This window comes from Mobula birostris, chromosome 17, assembly GCF_030028105.1.
Source record: "Mobula birostris isolate sMobBir1 chromosome 17, sMobBir1.hap1, whole genome shotgun sequence".
Classification (NCBI taxonomy): Eukaryota; Metazoa; Chordata; class Chondrichthyes; order Myliobatiformes; family Myliobatidae; genus Mobula; species Mobula birostris.
The window spans coordinates 6,426,497-6,440,278 of NC_092386.1; the positions used below are offsets into that span (position 1 = coordinate 6,426,497).

Genomic DNA, 13,782 nt, shown 5'->3' on the forward strand with positions numbered 1-13,782 from the left:
TTACTCATGATTGGAGTTATAATCATTATACAATGAACTTCAGTTAATTGGGACGTAGTGCAACCATTGCATTTTGGTCCAACTAAGGCAGCTGCCCCAATTAGCTAAGGTTTCATGGAAATCATTGTGGAGGCATAAAAAATACAACCACCATTTAAATGAGTAACAAATAGTGTATTTAAATGAAATACAGAACAAATGAGAACTCTACACTTCTATAAAATTAGGTATTAGTTCCTAATACTTATTGACAGAGGAATTCATCCAGCGTATGCTGGTGTGTTTTGATTGATTGTAAATGAACAAAGTCAGCGCAGACATCTAGCGTGCATAGATAATAGGCTGCTTTCATACAATGCTATCAACGATTGCATCCTCCAAATCTTCATTTTCATTATAACATTCAAGATGATTGTCGATACCATCAAATCCTTCGTAATGCCTAACTTGTTGAAGTAGTGAAATAGTTTCATTTTTCACTCCAGACCGTTTCCAACATGCCCAAACCTGAATGCTTGAATTGTCTTACTGCTTATTCTTGTCAATTATCAGTGACAAAAGTTACCACTTCTTGAGCACAGACACATGAAACTGAAGCTACTTAAAAACTGTTCACTCTAAACATGGTGTAGTGTCTAATGGCCACAAAAGAGCTATGTCTGACGCTAGTTAGGATGTTCAGCAACAGTCTCCTGTCCCAATTAAGCAACATAGTGTCCCAAGTAGTCAAAGGGAATACCAGTTATTTTGTCAATTAATTTTTGTTTTCAAAAGTTGTCTTAAATAAGCAATTGCATGAATTAACCGATAGCCCAATTAACCAGAATCCACTACCTACAATAATAGACTAAATGTCCTGATCTTTGTTATTACACACAGTAATCAACAGCATCACACTGTATGACTGACTGCACTGTTCAAGTAATGCCACAGTGACAAGGGCAGTGGTTCTCCACAGATTATCTAGTGATTCCTTATGCGTTAATGATGTAACACTGTGTGCTAATCTTCTAATTGAATTATTCACCTACGCTGTAAGTATTTTTGTTTATATTTTTATTTATTTCGCTGCAAGTATTTATTATTTTTATTTGTTTAGAGATACAGCACGAAATAAGCCATTCCGGAACTTCAAGCTGAGCCACCAGCAATCCCCAGATTTAACCCCTGCCTAATCACAGGGCGATCCACAATGACCAATTAATTTAACATCTTTGGTTTGTGGGAGGAAACTGGAGCACCCAGAGGAAACCTACAGAGGACGCCAGGATTGAACCCCAAACTCTGAGGCCCGAAGCAGGAATAGTGTCACGCTAACCACTACACCACCATGACATTTTGATTGGTTGAGTGCGTTTTCAATGGGGAGCTTCGCAAAACGTTTTGCAGCCTGTGTCAACTGCTTTGAGAACGTGGCTACTATTTTGACCGGCATGGTTAATCAGCTGAGAAAAACTCTAAATTTTCTCAGTCCTCTAACCACGCTGGTCACAACAGTAGCCACACTCTGGGGGTGCCATGGTAGTGTAGCAGTCAGACAACACTATTACAGATCTGGGTGTCAGAGTTTGGAGGACAATTCCAATTTCATCTGTAAGGAGTCTGTAAGTCCTACCCATGGAATGCATGGTTTCTTCCGGGTTCTCCGGATTCCTCCCACAGTCCAAAGACGTACCGGTCAGTAGGTTAATTGACCACTGTTAATTGTCCAGTGATTAGGCTGGTGTCACACTGGGGTTGCTGGACGGCATGGCTCAAACGGCTGGAAGGGTGCATTCCCTGTTGTACCTCAATAAATAAATAAATAAATAAATAATGTGATACTCGGCAGGGAATCACTTCACTCAGTGAAGAAAGCTTACTCCTTGTCACTCACCTGATCATCTAGAATAGTAAGGTTGTAATCAATCACTGCTCTCCCAGGAGGAAGAATAATTGTTCCCTGTGCTGGGCTGACATCTTCCTCAGCAAAATCTGGACCTGCTGTAACCTGCCAACAGATTCAAAATAAAGCAATCATAAATAATTCACTCCTTAGAATGCAAAGATGTATTTCAATTTGACAACATCACAACTGAGTACGGATCTGCTAACCTCTAGCAGGTAACTGTGGACTGGATGGAGATGTCACATCGGATCTCGCCAATACAGTACAGGCAGCTTGAGCACAATGCACAAAAGTTAAAGTAAATCTCTGACACAAATGAAAAGAATGTTTGGAACCTTGGACAAGGGGTCAAGGTTCAAAGAAAAATTTATTTTCAAAGTATATGTTACAATATACTATTTTTTTAAAGATTCATTTTCTTGCAGGCAGTTCAACGAAAGCAAACAAATACAAATGAACTTACAAAAATCTACACATACACAAAGATATAAACAAAGTTATACACAAACAACTAATGTGCAAAAGAGGACAAATTGTGCAAATAAGAAGTAAATAAAACTGAGAATACAGATTGTGGAGACCTTGAAAATGAGTCTGTAGTTTGTGGATTCATTTCAGAGTTGTGCTGAGTGAAGTTATCCAGGCTGTTTCAGGAGACTGATGTCCTGATAGGGTAATGACTGTTCCTGAACCTGGAGTTCAGGTGTAGTACAGAGTACATTGACCTGGCTGCATCACAGCCTGGTATGGAAATGCCAATGCCTTTTTAATGGAAAATCCAACAAAAAATAGTGAATACAGTATGGCCCAGTTTGTCATGGTTAATGCCTTCCCAACCATTGAATCAATGAAAGACCACCCAAATAGGGTGTTCGACCAGTGCGCAGAAAACAACAACCTGTGTAAATATAAAAAGAAAGAAATAATAATAATAAATAAATAATCAGAATCAGAATCAGGTTTATTATCACTGGCACGTGACGTGAAATTTGTTAACTTAGCAGCAGCAGTTCAATGCAATACATAACATAGAAGTAAATAAATAAATAAATAATAAAATTAAAATAATAATAAAGTAAATCAATTACAGTATACATATATTGAATAGATTAAAAAATGTGCAAAAATCAGAAATACTGTATATTTTAAAAAAAGTGAGGTATTGTCCAAGGGTTCACTGTCCATTTAGGAATCGGATGGCAGAGGGGAAGAAGCTGTTCCTGAATCACTGAGTGTGTGCCTTCAGGCTTCTGTATCTCCTACCTGATGGTAACAGTGAGAAAAGGGCATGCCCTGGGTGCTGGAGATCCTTAATAATGGACGCTGCCTTTCTAAGACACCGCACCCTGAAGTTGTCCTGAGTACTTTGTAGGTTAGTACCCAAGATGGAGCTGACTAGATTTACAACCCTCTGCAGCTTCTTTTGGTCCTGTGCAGTAGCCCCTCCATACCAGACAGTGATGCAGCCTGTCAGAATGCTCTCCACGGTACAAATATAGAAGTTTTTGAGTGTATTTGTTGACATGCCAAATCTCTTCAAACTCCTAATGAAGTATATCTGCTGTCCTGCCTTCTTTATAACTACATCAATACGTTGGGACAAGGTTAGGTCCTCAGAGATCTTGACACCCAGGAACTTGAAGCTGCTCACTCTCTCCACTTCTGATCCCTCTATGAGGATTGGTATGTGTTCCTTCATCTTACCCTTCCTTAAGTCCACAATCAGCTCTTTTGTGTTACTGACGTTGAGTGCCAGGTTGTTGCTGTGACGCCATTGTACTAGTTGGCGTACCTCACTCCTGTACGCCCTCTCATCACCACCTGAGATTCTACCAACAATGGTTGTATCATCAGCAAATTTATAGATGGTATTTGAGCTGTGCCTAGCCACACAGTCATGTGTATACAGAGAGTAGAGCAGTGGGCTAAGCACACATTGCTGAGGTGCGCCAGTGTTGATCGTCAGCGAGGAGGATATATTGTCACCAATCCGCACAGATTGTGGTCTTCCGGTTAGGAAGTCGAGGAATAAGCAATAAATATCGAGAACATAAAAGATGAAGTGTCCTTGCAAGTGAGTCCATAGGTTGTGCGAACATTTCAATGATGGGGCTAATGAAGTTACCTGTTTTGGTCAAGATCCTGATGGATGAGGGGTAATAACTGTTTCTGAATGTGGTGGTGTGAGTCCTGAGGCTCCTGTACCTTCTTCCTGATGACAGCAACGAGAAGAGAGCATGGTCTGGGTGCTGGGGGTCCCTGATGATGGATGCTGCTTTCCTGCGACAGTATTTCTTGTAGATGTGCCTGTAATGGTTATTATTCTATAGATTCATTGAATATGCCCACAAGAAAATTAATCTCAGGGTTGAATATGGAGATATAGTTGTACTTTGATAAGTTTACTTTGCACTTTTAACATTGAAAATAAACCTGATTCTGATTCAGGAGGCCTGCACTATTGATATGGAAACACTATTGATCGGAAAATCAGGAAAAAACTCAATCATCCTCAGTAATAAATACAAGAACCCAGCAAAGTGGCTGACTCTGAAATGCTAACACTTTGAATTGAATGTAAATATAGGTATTGCCGGTGATAGAGTCATACAATAATAGAGCACTGCAGCATAGAAACAGGCCCTTTGGCCCATCTAGTCATGCTGAACGTTTATTCTGCCTCTTCCCATCGACCAGCAAAAGGACCATTGTCCTCCATACCCCTCCCATCCATGTCCTTATCCAAACCTCGTGACGTGGTTTCCCTTCAGGCTCCCCTTAAACATTTCACCTTTCACCTAAACTTATGATCTCTAGTTTTAGTCTCGCCCAGCCTCAGTGGTAGGAGCCTGCTTGCATTTATCCTGTCCATATCCCTCATTATTTATATAGCTTTATCAAATATCTGCTCATTCTCCTATGCTCCAGGGAATAAAGTCATAACCTATTGAACTTTTCCCTAGAACCCGGTTTGGGTCCTCAGGTCCCAGCATCATCTGTGTAAACTTTCTCTGAACTCTTTCAATCTTACTGATCTCTTTCCTGTAGAGATTTATTTGTGATTTCTGTAGGAAGATATTTGTACCATATAAGAGAATAAGTAATAATGAATAGTTGCTCAGAAGTTCTAAACTCAAGAGATTCTGCAGATGCTAGAAATCCAAAGCAACAACAGAAAATGCTGGAAGAACTCAGCAGGTCAGGCAGCATCTATGGAAATAAATAAACAGTTGAAATTTTGGGCCAATGCCCTTCATCAAGACTGGAAAGGAAGGGCAAAAAAGCCGGAATAAAAAAGTGGGGAAGAGGAAGGCATACAAGCTCAGACATTTTTTTTTTCACAAAAATATATTTATTACAAATTCAGGCCACTATAGTATTGTACGATCGCATCACAAACAAAAAACAGACAAATCATAACTAAAACAACAGGAATTCTGCAGATGCTGGAAATTCAAGCAACACACATAAAAGTTGCTGGTGAACGCAGCAGGCCAGGCAGCATCTGTAGGAAGAGGTGCAGTCGACGTTTCAGGCCGAGACCTTTCCTCAGGACTAACTGAAGGAAGAGTGAGTAAGGGATTTGAAAGTTGGAGGGGGAGGGGGAGATCCAAAATGATAGGAGAAGACAGGAGGGGGAGGGATAGAGCCAAGAGCTGGACAGTTGATAGGCAAAAAGGATACGAGAGGATCATGGGACAGGAGGTCCGGGAAGAAAGATTGGGGGGGGGCAGAGGATGGGCAAGGGGTATATTCAGAGGGACAGAGGGAGAAAAAGGAGAGTGAGAGAAAGAATGTGTGTATAAAAATAAGTAACAGATGGGGTACGAGGGGGAGGTGGGGCCTTAGCGGAAGTTAGAGAAGTCGATGTTCATGCCATCAGGTTGGAGGCTACTCAGACGGAATATAAGGTGTTGTTCCTCCAACCTGAGTGTGGCTGCATCTTTACAGTAGAGGAGGCCGTGGATAGACATGTCAGAATGGGAATGGGATGTGGAATTAAAATGTTCAATCCCTTCCGACCTATGTTCGTGACACTTCTTATGCTCTTAAACTTTTCGATGATTTTAAGTTCCCTGGCCCCCACCGCTTTATTTTCACCACGGATGTCCAGTCCCTATATACTTCCATCCCCCATCAGGAAGGTCTCAAAGCTCTACGCTTCTTTTTGGATTCCAGACCTAATCAGTTCCCCTCTACCACCACTCTGCTCCGTCTAGCGGAATTAGTCCTTACTCTTAATAATTTCTCCTTTGGCTCCTCCCACTTCCTCCAAACTAAAGGTGTAGCTATGGGCACCCGTATGGGTCCTAGCTATGCCTGCCTTTTTGTTGGCTTTGTGGAACAATCTATGTTCCGTGCCTATTCTGGTATCTGTCCCCCACTTTTCCTTCGCTACATCGACGACTGCATTGGCGCTGCTTCCTGCATGCATGCAGAACTCGTTGACTTTATTAACTTTGCCTCCAACTTTCACCCTGCCCTCAAGTTTACCTGGTCCATTTCCGACACCTCCCTCCCCTTTCTAGATCTTTCTGTCTCTGTCTCTGGAGACAGCTTATCCACTGATGTCTACTATAAGCCTACTGACTCTCACAACTATCTGGACTATTCCTCTTCTCACCGTCTCTTGCAAAAACGCCATCCCCTTCTCGCAATTCCTCCGTCTCCGCCGCATCTGCTCTCAGGATGAGGCTTTTCATTCTAGGACGAGGGAGATGGCTTCCTTTTTTAAAGAAAGGAGCTTCCCTTCCTCCACTATCAACTCTGCTCTTAAACGCATCTCCCCCATTTCACGTACATCTGCTCTCACTCCATCCTCCCGCCACCCCACTAGGAATAGGGTTCCCCTGGTCCTCACCTACCACCCCACCAGCCTCCGGGTCCAACATATTATTCTCCGTAACTTCTGCCACCTCCAACGGGATCCCACCACTAAGCACATCTTTCCCTCCCCCCCCTGCATTCCACAGGGATCACTCCCTACGCAACTCCCTTGTCCATTCGTCCCCCCCATCCCTTCCCACTGATCTCCCTCCTGGCACTTATCCATGTAAGCGGAACAAGTGCTACACATGCCCTCACACTTCCTCCCTTACCACCATTCAGGGCCCCAAACAGTCCTTCCAGGTGAGGCAACACTTCACCTTGTGAGTCGGCTGGGGTGATATACTGCGTCCGGTGCTCCCGATGTGACCTTTTATATATTGGCGAGACCCGACGCAGACTGGGAGACCGCTTTGCTGAACATCTACGCTCTGTCCGCCAGAGAAAGCAGGATCTCGCAGTGGCCACACATTTTAATTCCACATCCCATTCCCATTCTGACATGCCTATCCACGGCCTCCTCTACTGTAAAGATGAAGCCACATTCAGGTTGGAGGAACAACACCTTATATTCCGTCTGGGTAGTCTCCAACCTGATGGCATGAACATCGACTTCTCTAACTTCCACTAATGCCCCACCTCCCCCTCGTACCCCATCTGTTACTTATTTTTATACACACATTCTTTCTCTCATTCTCCTTTTACTCCCTCTGTCTCTCTGAATATACCCCTTGCCCATCCTCTGGGTCCCCCCCCCCCCCGTCTTTCTTCCTGGACCTCCTGTCCCATGATCCTCTCGTATCCCTTTTGCCTATCACCTGTCCAGCTCTTGACTCCATCCCTCCCCCTCCTGTCCTCTCCTATCATTTTGGATCTCCCCCTCCCCCTCCTACTTTCAAATCCCTTACTCACCCTTCCTTCAGTTAGTGCTGACGAAGGGTCTCGGCCTGAAACGTCGACTGCACCTCTTCCTAGAGATGCTGCCTGGCCTGCTGCGTTCACCAGCAACTTTTATGTGTGCAAATCATAACTAAGACAGATTAGACTAACATGTTCTCCTTCTCATCAAGGATGGCATTTATCCCCTGTGTGTTACCCATGGACACCACGTGTTCTTGTTCCACAACTTCCACAGCCGGGCACGGACATTGCCTGGTAGTCAGCCTGGGCAGAACCCCCTGCAGCCTATCTCCAGGACCCACAGATCTTAGCCAGCCTCAGGAGCAGATTAACTTGGACATCATCCTCCCACCCTGTGCCCCCCCAACCCCTCTGAGCTGGATAATCAAAGACGAAGAAGATGGGGCTAAAATGCAGTCAGAAGGTGAGGAGTGGCCCCCTCAAATTAACTGAATAGGGGCTGCAGTCTCACACACTCCGTGTACATATGGTTCAATGGTTTGATTTATTAGAAGAGAATGTATACAGTACACAGCCTGAAATTCTTACTCTTCACAGACATTCACGAAACAGAAGAAAAACCTCAAAAAATAAATGACAGAAAAATATTCGAACCCCAAATCCCCCTCCCCTTCCCGCACACAAGCATTAACCCTACCCCCCTCCCCATTTGTTCCAGCTGAAGTCATCTCCCCCCCACCACCCACCATGCAAACAATAGCAAAGCCCCCCAAAGAGATCATGACCTAGAGTCCACTGTTCACCCAACAGTTCAACATGCCGCAGTTTCTCTCTCTCTCCCCCACCTCTCACTCCAATGTCTCACTGTTTCGATGTTGAGTTTTCAGCATTGCTTTATATCGAGCTTCCTCCCCGTGCACCAATTGGCAGCAAACTCTCTCTCACTATCGAGGGACAGAGCGATTTCTCGAGTGCAAAGGCCTCCGACAACCGCAGCCACTACCTCGATGTTCCGACCTCCTGCGATGCCTCAGTCAGCAATGCTGGTGAGGAATCGGGTCGTCCACAGGGCCGCACAAGGCCTCACCCCAAAGGCGCACGTCTTCCAGCCCACAGAAGGGACAAGTGGCTGGGAGATCCATGTACAAACTAAAAAACTTATCACAGGGCACAACTCCATGCAGCACTGTGGTAAACCATATATATATATATATATATATGTTGTAACTGGGTTACCTGTCTGGACACGCCACTCTGCTGACTGCCCCTGTGGCTCCTCCCACAGAGCCCTGAATAAAGGCCACTGCTCCTCCCCTCAGTCCAGGGACAGACACTCAGCATGGAGGTCACGTTTTACTGCGAATAAAAGCCTTTCAGTATTTACCCTACTTCAGTCTTTTGGAATTATTGAAGGTGCTTCAAGCACCCTCTAAGTTTGTTTAGATTTCCAAGGAAGGTTTTGGAGAAAGGAATTAAATGTTGCATTGTTTAAAGTGATGCCTTCAAGATCTTTTCATTAAACTAAGGTGATATTGGCAACACACACAAAATGTTGGAGGAACTCAGCAGGTCAGGCAGCATCTACTATGTGGAAAAATAACAGTCAACGTCTCAGGCTGACACCCTTCAGCAGAACTGGAATGGAAGGAGGAAGGTGTCAGAATAAAAAGGTGGGGGGAGGGGAAGCAGGATAGCTATAAAGTGATTGTGAAGCCAGGTGGGTGGGAAAGGTAGAGGGCTGGAGAGGAAGGAATCTGATGGAGAGCAGGGCAGACTATGGGAGAAAGGGAAGGAGGAGGGGACCCAGGGGTTGGTGATAAGTGAGAAGCGGTAAGAAGCCAGAGTGGAGAATAGAAGAAGAGGGGAGGGGGACAGAATTTTTTTAACCAGAAGGAGAAGTCAATATTCATGCCATCAGGTTGGAGGGTACCCAGCTACTCCACCCTGACAGTGGTCTCATTGTGGCACAAGAGGAGGCCAGAGACCAATATGTTGGAACGGGAATGGGAAATTACAGACATGTTGGGATGGGATTGGGAATCGACAGATGTGTCGGAATGGGATTGGGAATTGACAGACAGATTGGGATGGAATTGGGAATAGACAGTCATGTTGGAACGGGAATGGGAATTGACAAGACATGCTGGAACGGGAATGGGAATCGACAGACATGTTGGGATAGGATTGGGAATCGACAGAAATGCTGGAACAGGAATGAGAAAGGTGCCATAGTCTGCCCAGGCAACTCTAGTTCCAGTGGGGGAAAAAAACTAACCATCAATCCAGAGAGAAAAATCATAAAACTAATCAATATTTATTATAGCACACAATACCAAAATGTTGAGTTCTACTTAATTAACTAATTTAGGTCACTTAATGGCACTCAGCCAAATGCTGGGTTCTGGTATTAAGCCAAGATGAAAATTAAATAATCTGATATCTCTTACCTCAAAGGTCACAGTTACGGTTCCATAGGTTCCTTTCTTTCTGATTAGTGTAAGCGGGACAAGTTCTTTTCTCTCCCTTGCCTCACTGACAATAATTATGGAAGACTGTGGGAGAGACGGAAAATATTATTTCAGCCACAGACTTCTCAGCATGAATAGCACTGACAGATTAATAACCCTGACAACATCAGTCTCTCACAGACAAATGAATCTAATTTGTAAAGTTTTGCAGTGAATAGTTGACATTCTATGGGAAAGAAATTGTGCCAAAATCATCCAAACTTATTGAAAACATTTCTGTTTTTTTTATTTAACAAACTTCAATATTAAAGGGCCAATATCTCAGTAACATTTAGATTGCCCTTTAATTTCTGAGCTAATCTTTAATTCCCAGTGTTATTGATATAAAAATGCTTGTAAAATTGGAGTGTTCTTTGGGAGAAGATTCACTACTGACTCACAATATGAACAGTCTGAATTAATCTAAGCATTAATAATTAAAGTTTACATGCAATCATAAAAGATTGGTTCCACGATTTACAGTTTATTTACTTCTAACATAAAAAGTTTAACAAAGTAAAATTTACACTGTGAAAATGAAAGAGAGAAACAAAGAGAACAAAATAAACAAGGAAAAAGCAGAGAGAAGAGAGAGAGAGAGAGAGAGAGAGAGAGAGAGAGAGAGAGGGGGGGAGGGAGGGGGGAGGGGAGAGAGAGACACACACACACACACAGAGGGAGAGGCACAGAGAGAGGGGGAGGGGCGAAAGAAAGAAAGGGGAGAAAGAAAAGAGAAAAGAGTGAGAGAGAGTGGAGAAAAATAGAGATAAAAGAGAAAGAGGGAAAAAGGAGGAAATTAGGATTAACTTCATTTGTCACATACATATTGAAACATACAATGAAATGCGTCATTTTACAACAATAACCAACACCTTCCAAGGATGTGTTGGGGGCAGTCCACAAGTGTTGCTATGCACCCAGTGTCAACATAGCATGCCCACAACTTAGTAACTCTACTTGTACATCTTTGGAATGTGGGAGGAAATGGGGCACCCCGAGGAAGCACATCTGGTCATGGGGAAAACAAACAAACTACTTACAGACAGCGGCGGGAATCGACCCTAGATTACTGATGGCTGGCGCAATAAAGCGATGCAAACCTGCTGCACTATCTGCATTCAAAGTGCTAATAGAATGTTAAATTGCATCTATTTTAATGCAGGGGGCCTGACTGTACTGGGAGTATTGATCAGATTAACAAAAACATTTGGATGGTGGCAAGACTGGGTAAGATGGCAGCACGTTCCATTGTAGCGGCCTCTCGGAGGCCAACTAAGGGTCTTCTTTTCTTTGTTAAATGTGTTTTTATGATCATAAGACTATACTGGACTCCAAGAACTACAAGTACAGCAGGTCTACCGCATCAGTGAGCTGCTCACTGATTGGAAGAGCCCGCCAGTAGGTCAGAGAAGGAGAAGCCAGCCAAAGCGTCGGAGAAGAAGAAGATGGCCGGTGTGTCGGAGGAGCAAGATTGGATTCGGAGGGGATAAACGAGAGGGGATAACTTCACTCGCCCCATTATTGAAATGTTCCTATATCCTATGGTCTCACCTTTAAGGGCTCTATGTCTCATGTTCTTAATATTTATTATTTATTTATCTATTGTCGCTATTTCTTTTTTCTTTGTACTTGCACAGTTTGTGTCTTTTGTTCACTGGATGAATGCCCAAGTTTTTAATTATCATGTTACTTTCCTGTAAACTATGCCTAGATTATCTGTTTTAATTGATCATCTATGTTAGGCACCTCATTTGGATATCACTAAGGGAAATCTTTCAAAGCCAAGATAATGGTAGGATGCCTCTCTTACCAGATTAAACTTTGAAAATTCAGGGCCATAAATTCTCCATCCATTAATCTGTCTGAATATTTACAAGCAAAAGAATGCCAACATTTACAGAGACATGAAAAGGTACATACCATGTTGAAAGAAATAATTCCAAAGGCATTATCATTTGATAGAATGGTTATCCTGGCAATACTGGGCATTCCAAGCGTAACGTCAGAAAAGGTTCCCTAAAGAGAAAGATACGGGTTTCAATTATTTATTTATTCGTTGAGATGCAGCACTGAGCAGGCACGACAGGGTCATTAAGCCATGTTGCACAGCATCCTCCTAATTTAACCCTAGTTTAATCCCATGGCAATTTACAATGACCAATTAGCCTACCAACTTTCAATCGTGGGAGGAAATCCACACAGTCTACAGGGAGAACATACAGACTCCTTATCGATGACATAGGGATTGTGCATAATTCCTGTTGGACTGGTTCTCTTGAGGAACTTTCATGGAGACATTTGTATTTTACATGTTTTTAATTATGTGTTAAATTATGATGCCTTCAAAGATGTAACAAATGAATATTACATTTCCAACAGGAGTGATTACAACTGTTTCAGGTTGAAAAATATTTCATATTCCCAACTAATCTATAGCAATATTCAGTACTAACCAAGCTAAAAACATAGTTGTCAGAAATGTTTTGATGCATGTTTTCTTAATAGTATTGTAAAAATAAAGAGAATAATATTTTGTTCAAAACTTCAATATTTTTCATCAGCTAAATCGTCTCCAGAAAGGAAGTTCTTTGGACACCTAGCTACATTAGGACCCCTGTTAATATGGAGGTCTTTTGAAACACATTTATCATGATTTGACAATCTGTTTAAGACACCATGGCAATAAGAAACCAAGTATGAAGTATGCAATTCTGTTTGAAAATGAAGTATTCTTTCAGTCCAGCGCCTTTATACATTATCTTTTGACTTAAATCTTAAAAAGCTGAATTCTCTTCCTAGGCCCCGGTCAAAGGTCTCTGCAGCCCATTTCATGCGGCAAATTGAATGGTTCTGGGAAGATAAATACATTCCTTTTCTTTTATATAGCAATGTAATATAACAATTATAATTAAGAAAAACTTGTCCTTATAATACATAAAGACATGATTCTCTCACTTTGAAAACAAGTGAAGAAAAAGCATTTTATATTCTGTAATACATTATCAGTTCTCACAAATTAGAAATGTTTCCCTAGTGAACAGCAGATAAATTAATTACATTTGGGTAAAAAATATTTGGAATGTTATGCCTCTGAAATACAATATGAAATCTAGGACAAGTGTACCAAGCCGATACTTTTAATTGATAGTAATTTTTAATTGAATTCTTGTTATAACTTCCTAAAAAAAATTATCAGACCAATGAGACCATTGGGACATTCACTGGAATTGCAACACACTGGTAAAAGTCTACATAAATCCCATTGAAACATCGTTAATGTGTGGCTGCCACACTTGGGCACAAGAACTTGGTTTGAACAACAAGACAAACAAGGAATACAAAGTTTCTTTTAAACGTAAATGAACACCTCAAATAGTAGAAATATCCTGGGAAAAATGTTTTCATGCATATTAAATGGGTACAAGCCAAGCAGTTAATTTGATTGTTAAAATATAACCCATAAAATGTTTTGATCCTTTTAAAATATTCTGAACTCTATAAAATATTAAAGCCATTATATTGGCTTCACCGATTTTGTTTTCTGAAGCCCCATGACAAATACAGGCTCTATAGTTTGTAATTCATAGTCATCTGATCCAAAGCCTGAACTTCATACCATCCACTCCAAACTGTCTCCGTAGCAACTTACTTAGCATCTCACTATGAACACACATCATTTAAATTTAATTATGAATGATT

The 13,782-nt window shown here is 42.0% G+C and overlaps 1 protein-coding gene across 1 annotated transcript in view; it reads right to left on the reverse strand.

Moving 5' to 3' along the window:
• adgrv1 (adhesion G protein-coupled receptor V1) overlaps positions 1 to 13,782 on the reverse strand; it is a 525,473-nt gene that overhangs the window by 501,086 nt on the left and 10,605 nt on the right. The window contains exons 3-5 of the mRNA XM_072281026.1: positions 12,004 to 12,099; positions 10,024 to 10,128; positions 1,877 to 1,990 (exon numbers count right to left, since the gene is read on the reverse strand). Coding sequence (XP_072137127.1) covers positions 1,877 to 1,990; positions 10,024 to 10,128; positions 12,004 to 12,099 — 315 coding nt within the window. The remainder of the gene's footprint in view (positions 1 to 1,876; positions 1,991 to 10,023; positions 10,129 to 12,003; positions 12,100 to 13,782) is intronic.